Below are 26,221 nucleotides of genomic sequence, written 5' to 3'. Positions count from 1 at the left end.
CGAATCTAAGAAGGCTCCATTTTTATAAGCTTATTATAAGTCTAGATTATATATATTATTTGGGTGCTAGTGCAAGTGCACTTACTGATCCGCGCTATTTTTTAAATCGTATTTCCAAGTTTAATTAAAGTTTCATGATATGTTTTTTTATTCAAATGTAAGGTTTAAGTACAGAATAGGTACAAAACACCCTCCCCTCCCCATGTTAAGAATGGCTTTTTACGTTATTATTTCGGCACGGATCAATAAGTGCACTAGTACCATTATTTGCTTCCCCACGAAAGCAAAACGTGACACGAGGTCGTTTTTAATGTGGGGGAAAACCAGCTCCCCAAAAGAAGGGCAAAAGAGGCACTCTGGCAGTAGCCAAAAATAATAATTGTCTAAGTACAGAGGGTTTCCCCGCCATTGACCAAAGACAAATTAACTTAAATGTAACATCAGAACAGATACTACACTTTGATTCCGGTTCGAAGGTCAAGGACCTTTTTTCTTTTAGTCGGTTACCCGACTAGGGTATTAAGAACATATGTTGAGATTTTAACCCACTTCTGTCAAAGAATGTCAAGTAGCATTAGTAATTCACATAAAAAATATGTGAGGGTCCATAATAGATGATTCCAGGAAGTCAGTAATTTCTTGAGTACTTTAGTGCATCCTTCCAGTTAAAATCCAGCATAGTTTCCATGGCAGTGTAATTGTCCTTGTCATAGATGTAGCAGATCTTGCTAATAGGAGTATACTGATGGCCAAACGAGAGCTTTGATGAGATGCCCACGTGATTGCTGGCACCCAGCATCTCAAACTCATAAATACAAGATCATCACGTGTGAAGGTTTGGTTTTCCCCTGAACCTGGTGGATTAAGTTACATTGTGCCTTCAATAAGTTTTCAGGCTTTTTTTGTATGGACACTTTTATTGATGGTGCACACATGAAACTCTAGTCCCCTTAGGAGTAATTTCCTCCGGCTGCAATGCACTTTGTACCATTCCAACAACTGGAAGGCCCCATGGAAATCCTCTTGTGTGAGTGTATCAATGACCCTCGTCACAAGCTCTTTCATCTTCTCAATTGTCTCATAATGATAGCCTCTAAGGTTTTCCTTAAGCTTTGGGAATAAACAAAAGTCACAGGGAGCAAAGTCAGGACTATAGGGAGGATGAGGAATTGTCTTGATATCTATCTTGGTCAAATAGTCTGTGACAAGGATGAAGTTGTGGACTTGTGCATTCAAGCAAATCTTCCGCATCTTCAGTTCCTCATGAATAATTGTATGTACAGTTCCCATATTGATATCAAACTGTGTATTATAGACACACAATGGTCTTTATCCATGAAATTCTTTATTTGGCCAATCAACTCTGATCTTTTGACTTCCTTACTCCTCCCACACCTCTCACCATTCCTCACAGACTACCTGACTTCCTTAAATCTCTTATGCCACTCAAAAACTGATGGTCCAAAAGCAGTCTGAATACATTTCTGTGGCATTTTTTCCTAGTTTAAAACAGAATTTTATTGCATATTGTTCTTCTAAAGTGTCTTTGCATCCAGATTGCATTTTTGAAATTCACCCGCTGTGATAATCAGACTTTAGAAGGGTGTATTCTAATTTCAGCTGTAGCTGTTCATTTGAAATTGAAATCATAAAAATTAGTCAGTCATATTATAAGGTATATAGCAAAAACATTCATTAGTGTGAATAAGAATAGTGAGCTCATTGTACTTGCTCATCAAAGAGTTGTCTACATTAATATAGCATACTGAGAGGATTCTTATAAATTGGAAGAAATAAAAAATTAATTTTCATTGCGCAGGTTAGAGTTAGGATTGGATAGATACACGTTTGTAATTTTATTTATTGTATTTCCATGTTTTTCCTGTTTATCATAATTTTCTCATAGCAGTTTAAACGTTTTGCAATCAGCTGCTTCCAGTTATTCTTGTCAGCAGTTGGACAAACTTGAGAAACTTTGTGGAAAACCTTGAGTCGATAAATGCTGAAGTACTTTTATTTTTTTGTGCTTTTCCAGCTCGATCTCTGAGATAATTATGTGTATTTTTTACTTTCAGTGCAACTCAACATTTACCATTAAAGTGCAACTCAACATTTACCATTAAATTGATGACTTATAGAGATTTTTAGGTATGCTGAAAATAATTATCACATTTAAATTTGGGCTGGATATTAAGACTTTTATTATCCAATGTAATCTCTTATGTTTTCACTGACGGTCATGTTTTTTCCCAACTGAACAAGTACTAATACGTGTGTGTTACAAATCACCCCCTCCATATGTTAAGAATGGGGATGGCCACTGAAGTTCATTAATACATTAAAAAAACAAATATGTCCCTTCGTACCATGAGCGAGATGCATCATTTAATCCATAAATGTGATTTTCAACTTTCACACTAGTAATTCTCGACAGGTCAGTTGGTGACTTGTCTTGCATAAATGCTGAAGTAAAATTAAGTCTCCACCTGTCACATTAACCATAAACAAGACCATTAATATCAGACGCATAGCCACACAGTTGCATATTGGAGAATTTTCTTCATAGCCACATGCAACAATACAAAAACTTCATTATCTTTTTGTCATTTAGAAATTTTTCTGTCATCACCAATCTTATCCATATACATTTTTACCTGATGTCGGATACACATTCATATACTACATGAATTTGCATATTTTCCCATTCTCTATTTTTTTCATCAATCACATCTTGTCCTTGCTCAGAAGTAAAAAAAACTTGGTACTTGTGTAGATGAGTAATGTTTCAGGTGAAAACATTTTTACATACTTTTGTATCATGTCAAAATCAGTATAAATTCCAAAAATTACAAAAAATGATCCAGCAGAAAAATGATTACAAATAAAAATATAATACATCGAATTATCAAGTTTTACCATACGTTTTAATGTGAAAGAGTTGTGCAACCAATTCAGTATGACAAGCTGACTTAACTATTAAGGGTCCACCATTTTTAAACACAAAATGTCAGAACATAATTGTGGATAATTTTTTGTTAAAAATACATCTAGCACATCTGCTGGATCATTTTTTGTAATTTTTTGAATTTATACTAATTTCGACATGCCATGTAAGTACATTGTAATGCTTTCACCTGAAATGAGTTAGTTTAAAACATCACTAATTGACACAAGCACCCAAAACTGCATGTTACTGATAACTTACTCCTTCCATTACTTCAGGAAATTCTCTCAATTTATCAACATGAGGATTTTCATTCTCTGTTTTTGGTTTTATATTTAATACTCCATAAAGTTTACTCATAAAACAGAAAATTAACTCTGTATCATTTTTAGACATATCTATCTATATATATATATATATATATATATATATATATATATATATATCTCTCTCTCTCTCTCTCTATATATATATATATATATATATATATATATAAAGTAGTAGCATTCGTGTGTGTGTGTACAACTCTCCTACAGTTCCCACTGCTGGACTGATCATGATCAAACCTGGCATGGTGATGTACTCCAACCTAGGGATGGTACACCTTATTTTCCAAGGTAAAGGTCAAAGGTCAAGGTCATAGCCTATGTATATATACCCACCTACAACCCACAGCATTGGACCAATCATGACATGATGATAGTCTCTTACCTAGAGATGGTGCATACCATTTTCAAGGTCATATTTGGGGCAGCACAGCAAAGTCCTGTGCAAAGCGTGGGTATCTTTGCTATATATCTTTGATAAAAATGTGCTTGTGATACTAAACAAATGCTAACCATTGTGATTCTTTGTAATTGTTTCAATTTTTATGTGAAACAATATGTCAACTTGAATATAACCTATTTGCTTTAAAGTCCATAGTTGGATTTCAGTCACTTCAAGAGGTAGTTAAAAAATTTAAACACCTGAAGCAATAGTTGCTCTTAAAACATCTACTTACTGCAAGGGTGCCCACAAAGTGGGTACCTGAGTGTACAGCAAAGTCCTGCCTTTGTGCAGAATTTTGTTGTATGCTCTGTATCTTTGCTAGTATATATATATTTATTTATTTCTAAAGGAGAAGTTGGATTATTTGGTTTAAGACAAGTAATGGGCTATTTTATGTTAAACTTATATAGAAAAATAAATTAAGCTACATTCCTAAAACTTAGATCAAAGCTATTTTTTTTTTTAAATATTTTGGTAGTATTTAGAAAAATATTTTTGTGTGAGTGGGCAGATTGCATATATACCCAGTTTGTCATAACTAGAATTCACATGGGCCAAGTGTGATAATTTAATTTAAAACCTGCATGTACTTTTTTTATTCAAATCTCTAAAACTTGTTTGATAAGTTAAAAATAAAAATTTTCTTTTTTAAAATTTAATTTTAAGGGTTTTTTTTTTTTCATATTCCTTTCCTGAACTTAAGGTTAGTGTTTGGTTTTTTTTTTTCTGAATAAAATGATGGAAATGGCGCATGTATCTTACTGAATAGAGTTATCGCCCTTGATTGATGACAATAAACTTTTACGAAATGTTAGCTGGTCATTATAGTTAACTTGTGTATTATTTCTTATTTTCTTTCATTTCAGATTTAGCATAGATTATTCATCTACATCACGACAAAGAAAACTTGGATCCAATTATTTCCCACTAATACCACACCATACTGGAGCAACCAAATGTTTACCCAACAATCCTCCATTTTAATCAACTCCCTCAGAAACTCTGCCATTCAAGGCCAAAATGAACCATCTTCATCACTACCGAGTTGGCTTGACAACACTCGGACTCCAATGCAATATGAAGACGAGAAGGCAAACTCCTTCAGATCACAATCAACAATTCCAGCAGAAGGTTTTGGTGACAAAAATATTGATTCTAGGTATTATTCAGCATCCAATGTCACTGATACAGAATGTTTGAAAGACAGTTGGCGGCATGAAAACCTGGATGCGCCAAACCAACGTAATATAGATGTTGGTGGCAGATTGAACAGTGATAACTCATATTATCAGCGTCTTGATTATGGACATTGTAGACGGAGTCCGACAACATTTGACAATGCAACAGATCAACCTTTTCCAAAGGACTCTAATTCTGGATTACAAAGGAAGGAATATCTGACAAATATTCCTGCAATCAGTGACGATGAACTTTTCCGACTTTTCGAAGACGGATTGAATGTGATGGTCCAGACTAGTGATGGCATCCAGGCTTTCATGGATTTTGACCCCGAACTCAGATCTTTTTTCTTGCCAATATTTAAAGATCATGATCTCGATGCAGTAATTCAAGTTTTTGGTCAAGGGGAAGAAAGTGTGGCTGTAAAGAAACTCGAAGAGATGGTGTTGTTAATTAAAAATAAAATCCAACACTTATGTACTGAGATAGCTGAGACAATTTCAATTCGATCGGAAAAAGAAGCCGAACAAAAATCCAGGCGCTTTGGTAAGTCATCTTTTTGATAAATTCTGTCATTCTTAAAAAAAGTATTTTAGTTTTAACTTTTGAATATTCCAACAACTATTGTCACATAGTACAATGATTTGTTGGTATCAGAGGCAGGGGAGTCAGTAAATTGTTGTTGATTAAAAAAAAAATCAAATTGACTTAACTCATAAAATTAATTCTTTTTTTTCATATTTTAATCCAAACTAATTTAATTATTTAGTGTCTACAGAGGTAAAATATGGCAGTTTCAAATTAATTAACAGGAAAGCTCTTTGATATACTTACATATCAGGTAAAAGTAGGTATTTACACCAAAAAGTTGGGGGAAATTATTGAGTAGAATTTTAATTAAAAATATAAATCAGTTTTATCATATATTTCCGATTTTCCATTGGCATGAACACAGAAGGGAGAACTGAGGAGATAAGTCAGTAATATGTATTTATGTCAATCAATCGAGAATTAGAAAAATACAACAAAACTGATTTATATTTTTAATTAAATTTCTACTTGATAATTTGACTCTCTTCAGATGTCTTTTATCAAACTTGGGAATTTTTCTGTTTAAATTGGGAATTTGTCCAGAATTTCGAATGGAACCTTTTATTTAATCCACAGGGAGTGGTAACATGCTCTCATCAGCCATGATTGGTAGAAGTTTAAAGTATTTTGCAGTTGTATTCTGAGTATTACTTGCACTGAGGATTGAACCTTCAACTTCTAGAAGAGTGTCATTATTAACTAAATTTTACCTAGTACTTTATCTATTATGCAACAGATTATGGTAATAATCCAAATAATATAAATTATCAATCCTCGTCTCTAAAATTCAGAAATATTATTTTGAAGTTTTATAGTTCATCTGTGTATTTCTATCTACAAGCATCAATTATTTTTTTAATTGTCAATCTATTGACAAGTGTTCCTGATTAGTTCATTTATACAAATATATTCATTATAAGTTCAATCAATCACTGTTATATGATGTAGCAACTGGTTATTGCTGCTGCACATGTAATCAATTTTGTTGCTGTTATATAATTGGGTGATGTCTGTGATTGTTTTGTGTATGCATCTGAATTGATAGGTGTTTGATTCCCTTTTTTCGTTTTTTTAAATTTTTCTTGTCAATTTGTTCTAGCCGGAGATGGAGCATCCTACTGGATGCCAAACATTCACCCGCTAACTCAGATATTCCAACTGAGAGATCTTTTTAAGATTCTGATTGTCCATTTAAGTGCAGTTGTTTTAATGTCTCTTGCACTTGGTTCACCAGGTATATTTGACAGGTAGTTTTTAAAATTCTTTTTCATGAGTTCAGTTGCTCCTATAATAACTGGAATGGTAGTGATCTTAAGATTCTAGTTTCTTTTCATACAGTCAGTAATGACTAGTTAGAATAAAAGGTCTCATTCAGATGGAAGTATTAACAAGTAACAACTTTTATTATTTGAGTTAGTATTTCTTAGCACAATCCAGAGAATTTGTATTTTGTATCATTGAAAGATATTAATGAAAAGTTCATATTTCATTTGATTAAAAAAATGTGGAGTTCTTCGAATAGTGACTATCTCCATCTTTGCTCAGAGTCGCTACTCTCTACCCAGCTTAGATGTTAGACCCTCTCCTCCTATGGCTAACTAGAATCTATTTATTTCTTTTTTATTTATTTCAAAGTCCAGTAACCTATGTAGATATTATCCTCTGTTTAATAATCAAACCTAAAATCTTTCAGTCCTCATAAATCCCAGTGGACATCAAAGAAAAGAAAGGAAGATACTAATCTTAGCATAAGATTGTATTTTGAACATGAAAATATATCTTGGTGAGGTGCAGTTATTTGAACTGGACATGACTTTTTCGAGAAAGAATATTGTCTCCTATTTCAAGTTGTTATTTTCTGGATAGTAGTTTTCAAAGGTCCGGTGTTGAGTATATCACAAATAAGTATGACTTTTTAAAACAAAAATAATATTACTAATAATTTAAATAGAAAAAAGAAGCAAATCATATATTTAAGAAAATTATCATGCCGTGATAATGAAAAGATTTATTTTTAAAATGACTTAGTTTAACTGTTGTAGACCAGTTTGATCCACAAACGCAATGGATATAAACAATGAGATAAGTCATGAATCATTTTAAATGGAATAAGAATGAATTCAGGTTTGTTGGCCTGCAATATGGTTCTGTTCAGTTCTAGAAGGTTTATTCTCCCAGGTTTTATCTTCTCCCTGAGAAGTTAATTTATTGCTTATCACCTGATGTACTCTCTATCGGAAAATGCAAATGAAGCTGCTCAGGCATTTCTTGTAGGCCAGAGTGCACTTCGCCTAGTGCACTGGCTTTTTAAAACACAACCTCACCATGTGCTTAATATTCTGCAAAGGACATAAATAAATAAAAAATATATCCACGTAGCGGATATACAAATGTGGGCAGCATAGCATGCTCAAGCACATCCTATCACACTGTGAGCTTAGTCTAAAGGGTAGTAGGGTTCCATGGAGACACAACCAGGTTCTCAGAGTGATCAGTAATGCGTTGAAAAAGAAACTGGATGAGATCAATGACGGAAAGCTACCACAGAATGAAGTAGTGAAAGAGGTGAAATTTGAAAAAGCAGGAGAAAAGTCCAAAGAATCGCGAGGAGATCGAATGAAGCAAGCTGATAAAAGATGGAGTGGCAAGTGGGAAATTGCTTCAGATCTTGATGAATTTCTTGTTTTTCCCATTGTAGCTACACTGCAAAGACCTGACATTGTAATATTGAATGAGAAAAAGAAGGTGGTTCCCCTACTGGAGCTAACGGTACCTTTGGAGTCAAATTTTGATGCTACAGGGGAGAGGAAAGAAAGGAGATATGAGAGCTTGATTGAGAGATGTGAAGAGCAAGGGTAGAAAGTAAGTTTCAGTCACGTGGGGGTTGGAGCGAGAGGATATGTTGATCGGACATTTTTCTGCCTTTTCAAGCAAGAACTTGGTTTCTCTCATAACGAGATTAAACAATTGAAAGAAGACATGCAAAGAACAGCAGAGAAGGCGTCGCTATTTATATGGTTAAAGAAAGATGATGACACCTGGTTAGAAGGAAGTCTCTATAAGGAGATAATAGGTAAGTAGCAGTACTGCACACCATCAGGCGGTAAAACTCAAGTTTGCACCAGTGAAGAGAGGACTCCAAGAGAAGTGGGCTCCCCATGGCTATACACTCTAAGGAGGAGAGAGCGCGAAACGGTGTGCCGTGGTCCCCTCTGATGATCTCAGAAACACTGGATCCACCTGTGGAGCTGTGGACTTAAGAACACTGGAAGGTTCAGTGTTTATGCAAATTATTCATTATAGTGAAACATTGATAAATTTACATTTTAACTCTTTCGACTTGCAATTTCTCATTTCTATTCCAATCTTTAAAATAGTTATATGGTTTAATCTTTCTAAATATGTAAATTTTATGTGCTTTTATTGATTGAATTATTTTTTTACAGTGAGTTAAACTGGTATTTTGCTTCAAACAGCCAAAAATGTGGAATATAAATTTTTCTTTGAGGCTCAATTTTATGTTACTTCATTTTGTAAAGTTGGCTTGATAGAAGTTTCTCCAAAACTTATATAGTAAGCAAATAAAGAACAATTTTTCAGAATTATTTTAATATATGATGTGTGAAATTTTGATAATGTTTTAATGTCAAACTGTTTGTAAAGTTTTCAATTTTGGAAAAAAAGAAAAAACTTAAGAAGTACAAGTCATTAAAACACAAACAAAAGTTCAATAGATGCGACTGGGGGCCGCTTGTGAGTTTAATATTCTCTTAACACTTCCTCCTTTAGAGGAAGCTTTTTCAGTCTACCCAAGGAGAATGTCACACTAGGTGCAGTTAAATAAAGTTTACCATTTAACTGCAATAATGTAATCAGTCTAGTGGCTTTTTCGTTGTTTCTCTCACATCATTATTTTGTTTTTAATTTTTCTGTATGTTTTTACACATTGTCTATATACGAGGGGTGTGCAATAAGTAATGCCCCTGACCCACTTCCAGTTGTCTGATCTAGCTGAAATTTTGCATGTGCAATGATTTCTATCTCTACGGGTTATGTGGCAAATTACAGCTCTGAACTAATTGTGGTTTCTGTTTTACAGGTGTTTGAACTGAGTCAGGTGTGAAATGGAGCCTGTTGAATGTTGAGCAGTGATCCGGTTTTTGTATTTGAAAGGACGCACACCACAGGAGACTTTTGCTGAAATGAAAGAAACTTATGGTGATAATGCCCCATCATATGACCTTGTAAAACGCTGGCATCATGAATTCAAACATGGCCAGAAGTCTGTGGAAACAGCTCCCAGACCTGGTCGCCCTCCTTCTGCTATTGACGAGGCATCTGTCCATCAAGTTCAGGCTGCCATTTTGGAAGATCGGCACATTAGTATTCGCCAAATAGTCCAAGATGTCAAGATTAGTCTGTGGAAACTATCATTCATGGCCATTTCATATGCATAAGGGGTCTGCCAGATGGATTCCCAGGTTGCTCACACCATTCCAGAAGCGAGAACGCATCGAATGCTCGAGGATGAATTTGGAGATGTGCCAAGAAGATGAGTCAAAGTTTTTCAAAAGACTGATTACACAGGATGAAACCTGGGTCCATCACTATGATCCAGAGACCAAAGCCCAGTCAATGCAGTGGAAGCACTTGGACTCACCACCTCCAAAGAAGGCAAGGGTGCAGCCCTCTGCTGGCAAGGTCCTGCTCACAGTCTTCTGGGACCAGGACGGAGTAGTGATGACAGATTTCCTGGCAAAGGGTACCACAATTACAGGAGCCTATTATGCTTCACTTTTGAGGAAATTAAGGGAAGCTATCAAAATCAAGAGGCAGGGCAAGATCAGCAAAAGTACCCTCCTCCTGCAGGACAACGCTCCGGTCCACAACTCGCATGTCGCCAGATCAGAAGCATGGGCGTGTGATTATGAAATCCTTCCCCATCCTCCCTACTCTCCTGACCTTGCACCCTTTGACTTTCACCTCTTCCCAGCCATGAAGTTGTTTCTGAAAGGAAAGTGTTTCTTAGATGATGCAGCCTTGATTTCTGAAGTCACGTCGTGGTTGGAAGACCAACCTGGAGTGTTCTATAAAAACAGTCTCCAGAGTTGCATCGAACAATGGGAGAAATGCATAACTCTGGGTGGTTCCTATGTAGAGAAAGACTAATAACTGTGCCAAGTTTCGTTACTCTACTGCTATGGGAAGTGGGTCAGAGGCATTACTTATTGCACGCCCCTCGTACACTATTGGTATTAAAATGTTAAATTGTTTATCCAAAAATACATTTTTTTATGCGTCAAAATAAATTGCTACTTATGCAAATACCTCGTCACCGATTTCGGGTATGTTTATGTCATATCAGCTCAGATAGTAACCCGACCTGACACAGACAGATTTGGGTTGAAGTGGTGAGATCCTATTTAGGGGCTGGGGGAAATGTTGAGTTGCTCCCTTAGTTATCATTGCTTCCATGTCCAGAGTAGTAACCTGTTAGGGCATTTGGTGCTACCAGATCAGGCTGTCTGAAGATATTGGCTTCCTGAACAGAAATGCACCAAACATTGATGCTATTGTTTTTTTTTTTTCATTTCGATTTGCAAAACTCAATCCTGTTTTGCAAAATCAGAGTCAAAGCCAGCAATTTTCATTCTAAAAAACAATCAAACCAAATACCATGAATAAATATTTGAATAAAAATTTGAAGAATAGAACATGTTTTTTTTTCCAAAATTACTGGATTATTAAATAAAAAGAAAAGGGTTGGTATACTATAAAACAAAACTACCAAATCAAATTCTATTAATAAATATTTGAAGTTCTTTATACTTGTAGCATAAAAACTTTTTAAAAAATTACTAGATTCGACATTTAATAACCTAAAAGTGGGTTAATATGTCATAAAACAAAACAACTAAACCCAAATCTTTAAATACTACATATCTTGACATAAAAAAATTTTGATGCAAAAAGAGAAAAAAATGATACTGTTTATATTAATTTAAGCTCTAACTTCAGTCAATCAGAATACTCCATATACAATAGCAGTAATTGTTTACGTCATACTTTTAATCAGACTTATCTCTTATATTTTATTCATTAATATAAATGTTTTAACTTATGTCTCTTCTATTATTTATACTATGATCATAACTAATCTAAATATGTCATATCATCCTACATTTTGCAAAATTAGGGACTTGTAATTTTTAGGATACTAACTAGTTGACTCAAATTATGCTTAAAAACAAAATGCTATTTATTCTACTCCATAATTCTGGCATAATTTTGATATAATATTGAAGAAGAAAAAGAAGAATTAAAAACGAATAATGATTTAAAGTTCAGAGTGAGGCACTTAAAGTTGCATATAAAAAATAAGTCTTTCAAAATTTTACTATGCTAGTACTTAATGTTTGCCAAAGATATTGCTCTCAAAAATTAAATAAAATGATGAGTTATAGAGAATAGAAAAATTAATGAAAAGACAAAATGAGAATATACCTGTAAAAAATGCAATAATAATAGAAAAATTAATAGTAATAAAGAAAAATGTGTATTTATTTGTATATGTTAAATATCTAGGCTGTGTGTATTGAGAAATCATTTTGATAAAAGTGTAAACCTGGCCAAATGTAAAAACAACATAAAATACTTATCAAATATACCAAAAGGTTATTTGAACAAAAATTATGATCCTGCTCATGGCATCAAATCAAAAATGTATTTCTTCTGTGTTTAAAAGAATGTTGGCACACTGATATATGAAAATATAACAATATTTCTTTATTGTTGGTGACAGTGATGGATGGTTGGTTGATGATTTGGGTCCAAGAAGAATCAACTCATCAATGCATTTGCGGGCGGGTCTAAAAAATATCACATTATGTACAAATGTAATGGTTTTTAACAAACACTATAAAAATTGGTGAAATTCTTTATTTGATGGGCCATAATGAGCCACTATTGTGCCTCTTCAATAAAAAATGTCATTTGGTTAAAATAAAAAGTAATAAGCAGTTCCAGTAGATACTTAAAGAGTTTTAGCACTTTCCAAAGCTTGTAAAACCAAGAAGGAGAGCATAGGAAGAAGTTTGAGTTAAGAGAAAATTTAAAAAATTTGTAAATTAACCCATCATCCCTCACTGACCCATTATGCTCCACTCCACGATATCCTATAAATGCAGGGTAAACTTTTTGTTTTTTTTATGCAATGAAAAAACTTACAATTTTTAGATTGTTTGATGGTGGGGGTGGGGGCATTATAGATATATTGTAAGTAGATCTGATTAAGCCGACACTACAAATCTAATAAAGAAAAGTGAATTTTCTCTTGTTCAAGTTACCTCCATGGCAGGTCATTACATGCAAGAGTTCATGTGCACATCTGTTTCAGCATTTCACTAATACAACAAAAGAGAAACTATGAAACAATTATGCGAGTAAGAATAGCTTCTTTTTTTTTTTTCGTGCATGCATAGGAAAATTTTGGTGACCTCTTTTAACATTGTAGGGCCTGTGTTTGTGCCAAATTCTTTTCTAGGCTATGCTGGGACACAAGTCTGCTAGTTTTTAATAAGGAAAAGACATGTACGTTATATTTAAAGAATATTTTGCTGACAATTGTTTTCATTGAATTGTTTTTTTTTTTTTTTTTTTAATAAATGTATGTATGTATGTTTGCATGTCTGCCTAAAACTTTCGACAGAGGTGACGGATTTTACCAAGATCAGTATCGTTTTAAAGTCCGACCTTTCAGACGACAAATATCGAAAAATTGGCTAAAAACATTAATATCCTTACCTTCAACTGGGAACTTTTCAACGCCGGGGGCGGGGGGACTTTTTTCGCCAATATTTAAATAGCAAAACACGTTCATGGATAATTATGTTATAAATATAGATGCTTCCCATATCGGGTTATCACACTGGTGAGAGGGAACGTTTCTCTCTTAGCATTTAGGTAATGCTTCCTTAACATTTGTATATGTTTATTTGTTAGTATTGCAAAAACAACAACAAACCAAATGATTACGTTTATGAGCAATATATCTTCCTCTGCCATTGCCAATTTTCAGTGACACAGTAATAAAAGTGCAAGACTTCAGCCACTGTAGTCTAGGTTTTGAATCATGCTAGAATCAGCCATGCTGAAAATGGTGAAACATATCCCTAGATAATTATATTTTCTCTCTCTCTCTATCTATCTATCTTTTTTATATATATATATATATATATATATATATATATAAAGTGAACGTGTCTGTGTATCTGTCTGTTTGTGTGTCTGTCTGTGTGTGTACATTTCCCTACGCAATAACTCTGTCAATTTAAAGTCTACAGACTCAAAATTTGATATACAGGGTACTGAGATTTGGGAAAATCTATGTGATCGGTTTTCGGCCAGAAATTTGGCTGTTAAGGGGTCAAAGTTCAACGATTTGACCTTTGAGAACTCTATCAAACTCCTCCGACAATTTTAGATCTAAACACTTGAAATTTTAGATATAGGTTCCTTGGACATGAATCTAACTTAATAACTTGATTTGAGCCGAAGACAATAAATGTTAAGGGGTCATAATAGAGGTCAAAGTTTTTAAAAAATTGACTTTTGTGGTCTCTACCAAATTACTCAGACAATTTCTGGTCTAAACATTTGAAATTTTACATAAAGGGTATTCAGAGATAGGGCAAGCTTTTTAATCAGTTTGGGTTGAAAATTTTTAGTTACCAATATATAAATGTATGTATGTATGTTTGCATGTCTGCCTAAAACTTTCGACAAAGGCGACGGATTTTTACAAGATCAGTATCATTTTGAAGTTCGACCTTGCAGACGACAAATATCGAAAAATTGGCTAAAATCATTAATATCTTCACCTTCAAATGGGCACTTTTCTACAAGGGGGGGGGTCACTTTTTTCGCCGATATTTTCGAAAGTCATCCTCTCCTTTAAACCCATGTCACTTCCGGTTTGGCGGTGGTTGTAACGGCAAAGACGTTAGGTTTTTTCCCCATTCTTTTCCTTTTGCGGTACTGGTGTGAGCCTGCCTTCCTACTCACACTTCTTTTTTTTTGCTCAACATACACCTCCAAACACTCGCGCAACGCCAAGCTGAAATGCTAGTGTGTATGTATATATATATATATATATATATATATATATATATATATATATATATATTTTACTATAATAATTAAATACCTACAGACACTAGTGTTTCATCCTTTCGGGAATCTTCAGTGCAGGGTGTCACGATTAACAGCAGTCGACAGATTCGAACTTGGCAACACGAGCCATCTCTGGCTCGATTAGCAAAGACCGTATCCATTCGGCTACCATTAACCGCGTGAAATAATGTTGAATTTAAACATTTTAATTTAAATGTTCTTTTATACTAAATTGACCGACTTAATACAACTGAAGGTGCTCAACGATAAGATATATATATATAGTGTATGAATGACAAAAGTCTATATTCCAAAGTTCATGATGTTGGCCATCTTATAATTTATTCCTTTAATTCAGTTGACATTTACAATTCTTGACAGTATCTGTTTTGTAGCACAAAATCAATCATTTAATTATTATATCAATTAATGAATATATTTTGCCATCAGAAGAAATAGCAACAATCAATCCATCAATAGGAAGTAAAGTGCGTTTTGACATGATTAAAATCCAAAAATTGGAAGAGAAGCTATAAATAACTTATAATATGTTTCCATTACGCCATTTTGAATTTAGAAATCTAAATTCAAAATGGCGTAATAGAAACTTTTGCACTTTTGAATTTTATTATTATTATACTGAAAATACACAGTTTCTTTTGAATATATTGGGTTGGTGTAAAAATAATGTCATTTTTTGATGTCCAACTTCATGTTATATATGAGTGTAATCAGTCAGTAGAAATTCATAAGTACACAAGTGTGTGAAAAAATACTGATAAAATAAAAACTGAAACTGAATAAACAAATTAACATGCGACTTCCAATTTTGTGCTGAGTTAATTGGATGATTTTAGAAGCAAATTAAATCCTAATTTCTTTTTGTTTTTCTTTTGTGTTAGGATATTCTGTAGGAAATTTTCGGGAACCAATACAATAATACCAATGTATTTGTCGACTATCTTGGACACCAAGAAAAAGTACAAGGTGGAAACATTGGGATATTATTTCTCACTCCATAATACAACTATTCTAGAACTCCCCCACCCCAACTTATCATCGTTTAGTGTAGTGTTATATCTTTAAGAAGAGTGGTGAAGGTTTAACGTGCCAGCATATAAACAGAGTTTTGTGTAACTTTAATCGTAGATTCTATTGTTGGTGGTGATACTGTTCTCATCCAAGCTGATACAAAGAGACAATTGAAATAGCATTCAAACACGGTAGTGTTTGAACATATGGTTAAGTGGCAGTTTTAGTCATTTAAAACTGCTTTAAAGCTTCACCGCTCACTCACTTTTCGACCAAATTTCAAACAATTATTACAGTTCATAGATCACCTTCTCAACTATATTGTGAAAAAAATATTTTCAGTTTTCATTCAGTAAAACAAAAGTTATGATGAATTTTCTGGTATTCAAAATTGTAAAAATATGTAAGGAGGTAAGCGACACTTTTTATGACTGGTTTCCATAGCAACCAAGTTGCTTCAACAACTACTGTTGCTACTGATTCGAAAAGAGAAGTAACAAGTGAAACAGAGAATGAAAGCATGGAAGAGAGATAATTGGGGGGATTTTATTGAAAGCAGACGAGTGGCGTACATTGTTATTACATATGTGTTTATGGGGGGCAAAAAATTAAGATTGAAAGTAAACAAAGAATAAAATGAATTTATTGGAAACCTGGAAAAATCATGGATTACAATAGAAAAATACGAGCATGAAAAGTAATATGGTTAAGCTTAAACATGGAAAAGTAAAGCACTAGTTGTTAAAACTGGAAAAGAAAAGGATCAGATATTCTGGTAAAAAATATAAATTTATAACTTAAAATATTGCAGCATTAAGAATTTTTTTTTAATTCAATTTATAACATTATATAATCAATTCTTTTAACAACTAGTCCTTTACTTTTCCATGTTTAAGCTTAACCATATCACTTTTCATGCTTGCATTTTTATATCGTAATTATGTTTTTCTTTTATTTCACTTTAGTATGTTGTTGCAATCATGAACCACTTAGTGAATGTACAACTAGCTACTGCATGCATGTGTGTGTAGCATGATTGTATTGAGTTTTGCCCAAAGTAAATATATGGGTGTCACATGCTTAGTTTTTTTTGAGTGCATCAAAACTAACTTACTCTGAATGTGTATGGATTTCTTCTCTTATATAAACATTTTGTGTTGTGGTTCCTTTGTTTTGTTTTTGGAAAATTACTTTTTATTATGCATTCCAACACTATCATCAATGTTTTTTTCTCTCCCTAACCTAATTCTTACTTTTTGATCAGAATTTCCTTAAACATTTTATCTATATTTTGGGTTAAATTCCATAAATGTGTACCAACATAAATACATTTTTTTTTTTCATTTCTCTACCAACTTTTTTTTTTTATCATAATTTCCTTAAACATCTTATCTCTATTTTGGCTTAAATTCCTTAAACATAATTTCTTAAAACATCTTATCTCTATTTTGGCTTAAATTCAATAAATGTGTACCAACATAAATGTATTTTTTTAATTTATCCCTTATCTAATTCTTTCCATACAATCATTAATTTCCATCATTCTAAAATTGTGTTATAATTTTATTTTTAAATGTATAGTTTTTACATTTCTGTTTTTAGCTCTATTGTATTTGCTGCCTCTATTGCATTTGAAACAGTTATCCACATTTTTTTATTCTATCTTACAACATTACGTTAGTTCTAAGATGTTACCACATCTGGGTTGATGCCCCAACCACTAGATTTTTTCTCTTCAATGAGATACAAAAGAAAACTGTCAATAAATCCCATACTGTCTGCCAAACTCTAGCCCCTGTTGCATCACAGTACTTGTTTTACAAGTATTTTTATGGACTGTGCTCTGATAAACTTGCTGCACTTATATTCCCTCCACAAAAATACACCTTACTAGCAATAGATACCCAATCCTTCACTATAGAGGTCTTTACGCAGTGGAAGATTTCCTACTCTGATCTTTCCTTAGACCACTTTTGGAATTCCCTTCCTGTTCTCCATTTCCCCACACTGTATCAACTTGCAGAAATTTAAATGTAAACCGAACAACCATCTTGCTGACAATCTTCCCTCTCCATATAAATCTCACCCATATCACAGTAGTCCTTATGCTTCAATGGCAATATGCTTTGTTTTGGATTAATAAACGTTAAATAAAAAAGGTCAAATGATAATGTTCCTGAACTAATAGCTCCGAAACAATTGAACCATAACTTTGGTTGGGTAAGCTCTATTTTCAATTTTTGTTATAACAGTCAACGTTTTTGATTAATACTTTTAAGAGGTGATCGTTAGTGATGGAAATCCTATTTCAAACTTAAGCTTGACAAATCAAAGAAAATTAAAAAATTAAATTTTGAAAATATTACGTTATTTAGAAAATAATTACTTATTTCAGGAATAAACATTCATTCAATAAGCTCCTACACAACTTTTCTACTTCACCAATTTGCCTTAGCTGGTCAGACACCATTAAAATATTAATGTATTGACATTATGTGCTTTAAACATTTCTCTGACACTTTGATGTGGGTTTTGTTTGACAATCGCTTTAAATTTGGATTATGTAGACCACTATTCTCATCTTGAGTATTATTCGCATAACATTTTGGACAATGTAAAAGCGGACTTCTTCACATGTATCTTGTCAAACTCAGGAATCTGCACAGAATTCAGAACAGAACCTTTTATTTAATCCATAGTGTAACATGCTATCGTTTTGTCAGCTAAGACTCTGTAGAAATTTGCAATTATGTGGGTTTCGTTTGACAATTGCTTTCAAATGTTCAAGGTCAAGAGTGTATGGTCGTCCTCTACCTTCTTCATCTTCAAAGTTCTCAGTACCATTACATCATTTCTGAAACTAATTTTGTACTGTCTGATCACTTTTATCCCTGTGCTCTTTTCATATTTGCAGCTGTTTGGGAAGCATTATGACAGTTTAAACTTCTGCCAGAAAAGTATACACATTTCTTCTTCCATCTATTTTTTTCCCCCAATTTTCTTATTTTGATCTAGCTGGGGATGCGGCATCCTACCGCAATCTCATACATTCCAACTAAAAGATCTTTTTAAGATTCTAACCATCCCTTTAGGTTTGTATCTCTCTTGCACTTGATTCACTGGGTATATTTCCTAAGTAGATTTTGAAATTTTTTTCATAAGTCCGGTTGTTCCTACAATTACTGAAATGATGGAGATCTTCCTAAATTCCAGTTTCTTTTCATGTCATACGGAAAACCCAGGTATTTTGTTATCTTTATGATCTTATATACCTTATGCAATATAAAAATGTAAAAGACTGCAAAAATATCAATCTAAATTAACTATTAAAGGTAAGTCAAAACACGTGTGAGTATTTTCTGAGCAATATTTTAGTAAATCCAATACAGATTTTATATACATATTCATGTCACACGTGACACAAATTTTTATAAATTTTCATTGTGTATTTATTATTATTGGCTCACAAGGAGATTTCATACAGGTCTTCAGAGACTTTTCCCTGAAAACAGCCAAACAACCTGTGGTGTTCACTCGAAGCTAAGTGACAACAAGTCTCCTCAGGTTTCCAGTACTCTCCACCTCTTTCGATAACATTTGCAAATAAATTTGCATTATCACAACAGCTGCTTCCCATTGATTTCTCATTGGCAGCAGCTATTGGTCTTTGCTGGGATTTAAGTGGCACTAAGCCTCCCCAAGGTCCCAGTTCTCTTTGCACTTATTCGGCTGAGGTCTGGTCAGGGCCTTTGCAGCATTTTGTCTGGCCCACACTTGTTGCTCCTGTGTGTTAGTTTCGACATTCAAGGGTTTTTTCTTAATATTTCAGTTGTTTTCATGATTGTTGTTCATTGTATTTTTCCAGTCATTCCTTTGATTCCAATTTCTCCCATTCTTTTTTCAAAGTTTTTTGGGGATTGTTTCTAGTGCTCCTACTATTATAGGTATTATTTTGATTTTCTTCATCTTCCATATCCCTTTCAGCTCTCTGGCTAGCTCTGTGTATTTGCTCCGTTTCTCCTTTTCTTTGATATTCACCATGTGGTCAGCTGGAACAGCAAAGTCTACACTTTGACAGGATTTTTCTTTCTTGTTAATTATTATGACATCCAGTCTTCTTGCTTGGATGGGTTTATCAGTTTGTATGTCCATGTCCCATAGGACTTAGTGATTATCGTTTTCAAGTACTGTTGCTGGCTCATGTTTGTACCACTTGTCTGTGCATTCAAGATGCAGTTGTTTGCATAATTCCCAGTGTACTATCCTTCCCACTTGGTCGTGTCTGTTCTTGTATTCCTTTTGGGCCAGTTTGCTGCATTCACTTATTATATGGTTTATCGTCTCTTTGTCCACAGAGTCTGCATTTGCTGTTTTCTTGTGTTTTGTCGATTCCTTAGAGATGGGAGCTTTGTGTTTTCCTCGTTCACGAACTGTATTATTTTTCCTATTTCATCTGCTTCTTCCTCTGTTAGCTCTGTTTCATTGTTCTCAGTTCCCTTCTTTGTAGGGTCCAGTCTTCGCAGTTTCTCCGTCTGTGATGTTTTGACTTGTGTGGCTTCTACACATTGGGTTCCAGTATGGGGGGGGGGCTGCTCTATGCTCAGTTTTCTCATTTATTTTTTGTTGTATTTCTTTTAGTTCCAGTTTTGAGAGCCAGCCTCTCTTTAGTATCAGTCTTGCTTGGTCTACAAGTCTTTCTTCTGTTGTATGGTAATCAGTGTACTTGTCCCATAGTTCTTTCATTCGTTTTCGATAGGCTCCATATCTATATTTAGGATTACTTCTATAATAGCATTCCATTACGAGTCTGTTCTCTTTCATTGTCCATTTTTTCCTTCGGGTTTTTCTTTTTTGATGGTAATCTTGGCTGTGCTGTGTTTGGTTTGTATCATTTTGATCCCTGAGATTAAAGGTTATACTTACCTGCTCAGCGTCCGTGAAATGAGAAAATGAGCCAGCATTCGCAGGATTCTGACCGGGTCCCCCATGCTGGCTACTGAAGGAGCACCTGCCGATCATGACACCCAGATCTTTCTTCTGGGTCCCATTTTTCGTAATATTTGTATTAGTTTTTATTATTATTATTATTTATTGTGAGTTCACAAATTGTAGTGATCTAAAGGATATGTTAGCTCCAAACCTGAAATTCAAATATAGAAGGTTCTTAGACAGATACGCATTCTATTAAAGGTTGACACCACAAATAGATGGTATTAGATGACAACGTTCTGCTGCATAGATCAGGTGATGGATGTGAACTTGGTACAATCACAAGAATGAAGACGGCATAGGGTAAATTTTGTGAGCTGTTACCTCTGATTTCTCTCCCCCTTCTACAAGCAGCAGTGTCAGAAGAGGTATGTTATATTGTAGCGGATGCTAGACCATCACCCAGTTCTCTCTCATCCAACTAGTGTAATGACAGATCCATGATTATATGGATCTGCGATGTGAATCTGACCAGACCTACAACATCAAATTATAGGATTTGCTGAAAACACAATATTTATCCAGCTTAGAGGTTATCCTAAAGACAAATTGCTTACGCTGGCACAGTCATGTGAAGTGTTCGTTCTTTTGGATATACCATTGTTGAAACATGAATGACTTTAATCGCAAAAAGGTTGATCGACCAAGGAAAACTTGGAAGGAAATGATTAGACAAGACCGTACAATGGAATTTGAAAACAGTTGACCACTGAACTGTGAGGATTGGAGAATGAGCTTGCAAAATATCAAAAATAAATAAATAAATACTTGATATGTGGACAAAGGAAAAGTGATGTTAAATGAATATCAAGAAAGATTTAAAAAGGGATAAACATCCCAAAGAACTCCTCAGAGAGTAAAACGTATTTAGAATATATGATGAAACAAAATAATGTTCGGCTATGTTTCACGTCTTGATGTGCCGTCATATGTTTTAATTCAAATCTAGATTTGATCAGTTTGAAATTAGATTTAATTTGTCTTTAGTCAAAGTTTTTGATTTATTTAAATTTTATAAACATTCTTAAAAAAATTGAAAGTTGTATGGAGCTGTATTAAGTTTTTCTCTCTTAATTTATTTTCCATTTTCATGGGTTTTATATTTATTTAGATAAAGTGAACAGGCTGACATTTTATATCTTTATGTATATGGATATATGGAACATTAGTTTATGAAATAGTAGATAAGAAATGCATATTTAGGGAAGCTTGTGTTTATGCAAGCAAATATTATTAAATAACAGTTGTTTGTTTGATGAGAATTTTTTTCTTTTTTTTTTAAATAGTTCATTTATTATTTTAGCCAAATTGGTTCCATAAGTTTTTTTTTTATTTGATGAGACATTTTATTTTATATTTTTTTTTACAAAGGAGTCATCACTTATCAAAGCCTGACAGCCACTCAAGGATAAGGGTTAATAAGTGTATGGTAGTCAATAGGACAATATCGTAGTAATCGTTAGCAGTGGAAATTTGGTAAATTGAATTACTTAAGAGGACAACTCATCAAGAACTCATTCATGTCGGATTGAAGACGACCATATTGTAGTCAGTTGGAAAGCAGGAAAACGGAAGAGAGTTCCATAGGCATGCAGTTCTAAGAAAGCAACTTTGTTCATGGAATCTACATTTAGGTTTTTGCTGTGTTGGGTCATGCATTGTCCTGATGAAACATCACCTCTTTTCGATTCATAGAGCAGGTCTTTTTCCCCCTCAAAACTTAGTTCAAGCGCTTTAATAGCTGACAGTAAATTTGAGCATTAATTGTTGCATTAGGTGGTAACAATCCAAAGTGGAATATTTCTAGCTGGTTCGGCTGCTGAGTTTCCTTTCTTGAACTCATAAAGCATTATATGCCTCAAATGATTCTTAGGTACTTCCATGTTAGTCGGGTTGTAATCAAGCAAATTTAAATTTTATTGTTCTGAAAAAAAAAATAATCAGTTAAAATGCATCTAAACATAAAAATGTAAACAATTACACATTATTCATAATATTTTTTAAGTTTCATTCAATTTAAAAACAAAGGTACAAATTCGGACAGAACTTATGAAATGACCTGATATAAGTTCCATAAGTTTTTTTCTTTTTTTGAGTACTTTTCATCAAATCATAATCAAACGTTAGTTTTGATCTGTTTACAACTACTGTATATACTTGTGTATAAGTTGAATTTCTGGGAGACGATTTTAAGGTTATTTTTTAGAGGTCGACTTATACATATGCACTGTTTCTGGAAATGTTAAAGAGCAACTCAGCGCTTGATCATAAGATAAAAAACGTCATTTTGTTTATGCACTCTGTATATACCAGTAATTAATAGCACTCCTTCCAAACCCCACTGCAGTGTGTTTGCCAGCATGTAAGCACATGTGCGTTTTTTCAGTAGGCGACTTAATAATAATTGGAATAGCCCTCGCAATGTTCACTCTCTAGGCCTAAGTTCGATATATAGTATGTGATAAGGTGATATTGTTTTTTAGTAGGTTAGGAAATGTAGTGTTTATATGTCATTCTCCCTTAAGTTCACTATTAAAAATCCTATTAATGACAATATCAACTATTTATTAACAAGTTAATGACAACTATTTAATTGCACTTAACGCATGCGTTCACATTATTACTGTATATTACAGCTTGTGCAATGTATACATTTACATTATTATGATACATGACATGAATTATGTCTAAAAACAGCAACTACACCTGGAATCTGCAGCATGTCATTGATCAGAATATCTGATTAGCAACATTTGTGTTCGTTGCATATAAATTTGCAGTGGGATGTTGGGTCTATATTTGAAAATCGAATTGACCACACTTGCGTAAATGCACATACTATTGCTTGCGGATACCGAGAAACAATTTATATGTCTTACAAAAAAAAATACCAAAAAGGAAATTACCTGTGCAAGAAAGAGCCATGAGACGGACCATTTAACTTGTCTAGAATCTACAGTCGACATATACACAGGTAATACATAAAATAACACAATTTTTGGTCTTAAAATGCACATCGACTTATACATAAGTATATATAGTATGTCTTTTATCATCAATATAAAATAACAATGATAAATATTTATTAAACAGCACAAAACTAGTCTCTTCAACCAGAAAATCCTTTAATAAATTTCAAAAAATTAAACAACTTCTAATAAAGAATCAATTTCCCAATTATTTTGTTGATGAACAAATTAAAGTAATGATTAGAAACTCAATGCTAATAAAATTAACTTAATAGATTCTGCTATATTAATTGTAATTAAATGCATCTGAATTTTAAATTGGATGAAAAAAGCTCTAAAAATATGAAACAAGTATATATGCTTTATGCAATAGTAGAATAAGATATTTAAAAGAAATTTAAATATTAAACCTTATAGCTAATAACTCTTTTCAGGTGATAAAAAAAGCAGTAGAAAAAAAACACATTATACATCAGTTTCAGAATGTCTTTTGACATTAATAACAAGAATGGTGATTTTGGAACAGTAGTTTTACTACCACAACAATAGGCTTACTATGCATATCTTTGACACTAGCTTAATTTGCTAACACCTAGAAAAACAATTGCCTCTTTCTCAATACAGACATAGTTAATAACACAAACAATACACCAGGATACTAATGTAAATAGATTAAAAATTCTTGAAGCTATTTACATTAAAACTAGATTTCCCGCTATTAATAATATTAATTATAAAACTAGCCACACAATTTAAGTGTCTAACATAGTAATTAACATTAATAAATTCTTAGCCATTAAACAATATCCTTTTAAATTTTCTACTTGCATTACATGTAATCATGTTCACATGCAAGATGCTGATTTTAAAGTCATAAATTATTAGCTGTTAAAAGCTAAACAGTAAAAGACATAGTTGTAAACACACCAAGACCAACACCATCTGATGTTGATTGGATGTATCAAATCAAATTAAAGAAAAAAAAAATAAATGAAACAAGAAACCCACAGAACTTATATATACAAATTTGACCAAAATACTAAATGGGCTATTTGAAAAAATGGAACATCTCATCAAACAACAAAAAAAACTTATTTAATAACATTTGCCTGGATATATATAAAAACTAGCTCACTTGGTCTAATGGAAAGTGTGTTCACTAATGGGCTGCGAGAACGAGGTTCAATCCAAGGTTGAGTCATATCAAAGACTTAAATAATGGTACTTGTTGCCCCTTTAGTGGTAATAGGCCTTATTAAGGTTGAGCAGTTTACCACTACACCCACACAAAAGTTTGTGTATATGGTCAGGAATTGTGCTTTTTCAATATTCATTCTAGTGTTCGTTAAGGCTGCATTCTCTCACCCACACTCTTTAACGATACCATCGATTGAATCACATCCAAAGCCTTGGCCAATTTTCCCGGCATAACAGTCGGTTGAGGTTTCCGTTTCTCAGACTTTGACTATGCTGATGATATCACCATTCTGAGTGAAAGCTTCGCTGACATACAGTTCGCCATAAACGAGATGCAATCTTGCACATCAGTGATCGGCATGAAGATTAGCACCAATAAGACTAAGCTTCTGACTGTTGGTTTCCTTCCAACTGAAAGACAGTCGGTTCTCCTCGACACAGAAACCCCTGAAGAGGTCAATCAGTTTAAATACCTTGGCTCCATCATCACCGCGACAGACCAAACAACTGCATCAGCAATGTTCATCTCGTCTTCTGCCGACTGCGATCGCGATTCTGATTCCGGAAGGCAATAAAGCTCAACACAAAGATCAGGATTTACCAAGCTCAGTTTGCACTATTCTGCTTTATGGCTACGAAACGTAGCCTATAAGTGTAAGTGACCTTTGCAAGCTGGAGGTATTCGACCATCACTGTCAACGCTGTATCCTATGTGTCCGCTAGCAACAATTTATCTCCACCAACACGGTCCAGGCACGCTGCAAGATATTCTCCCTTCAACAATCCCTCCCTGCCAGACGCCTTCGCTGGCTCAGCCATGCACTTCGTCAAAACCCTGGTGATCTCAACCCAGCACCACCACCAGACTGGAAGAAACGCTGCAATGGCCAACTAAAAACCTGGCTCAGGATGGTGAAATAGGATACTGAAATGATCCTTGCCCCCCGGCCTCTATGGGCTCAGCCGATAAAACCACGAATGGCTTATGCTTGTAGCGGAAACAGCCTCTGACTGCTGCGCCTGATTGGTCATTATATGGGATGCAGTGAATTTGTTGGATGGAGTCGCCCCAACCGATCCAGGGTGAATGCCGCAACAACCAACTTGTTGCTCCGTTGCTAAACATTTAGCATTATAAAGGAAGGATGAAGGACAAGTAGAGTAATTATGGGAATGGAATGCCCCCCCCACACACACACACTTTGATGTAGCAGTTAATAAAAAGGAAGCCTTTGGGTCTCCCCTCAACTATTAAAGATTTCTGACAACATATGTGCATACATGTTTCAGCTAAAGTTTAGGATAAATAAACAAATGATTTTTAAAAATTCAGTTATAAACTGGTTTTAATGAAGTCATCCTTTTGATAATCGGTGCA

The 26,221-nt window shown here is 33.9% G+C and overlaps 1 protein-coding gene across 8 annotated transcripts in view; it reads left to right on the top strand.

Moving 5' to 3' along the window:
* LOC145292788 (uncharacterized) overlaps positions 1 to 26,221 on the top strand; it is a 95,303-nt gene that overhangs the window by 45,146 nt on the left and 23,936 nt on the right. For 5 of the 8 annotated variants that reach the window (XM_080138858.1, XM_080138852.1, XM_080138834.1 and 2 more), the window contains one exon: positions 4,582 to 5,440. In XM_080138858.1, the coding sequence (XP_079994984.1) occupies positions 4,672 to 5,440 (769 nt within the window). In that variant the 5' untranslated portion in view covers positions 4,582 to 4,671. Of the gene's footprint in view, positions 1 to 2,075; positions 2,149 to 4,581; positions 5,441 to 26,221 lie in introns of all 8 variants that reach the window. The other 3 variants (XM_080138863.1, XM_080138849.1, XM_080138845.1) reach the window with 1 other exon arrangement.

This window comes from Euprymna scolopes, chromosome 2 (assembly GCF_053919585.1).
Source record: "Euprymna scolopes isolate OS-2025 chromosome 2, ASM5391958v1, whole genome shotgun sequence".
NCBI lineage: Eukaryota > Metazoa > Mollusca > Cephalopoda > Sepiida > Sepiolidae > Euprymna > Euprymna scolopes.
The sequence above is the reverse complement of the archived record's forward strand: the minus strand, read 5'-3'. Positions and strand labels throughout refer to the sequence as shown.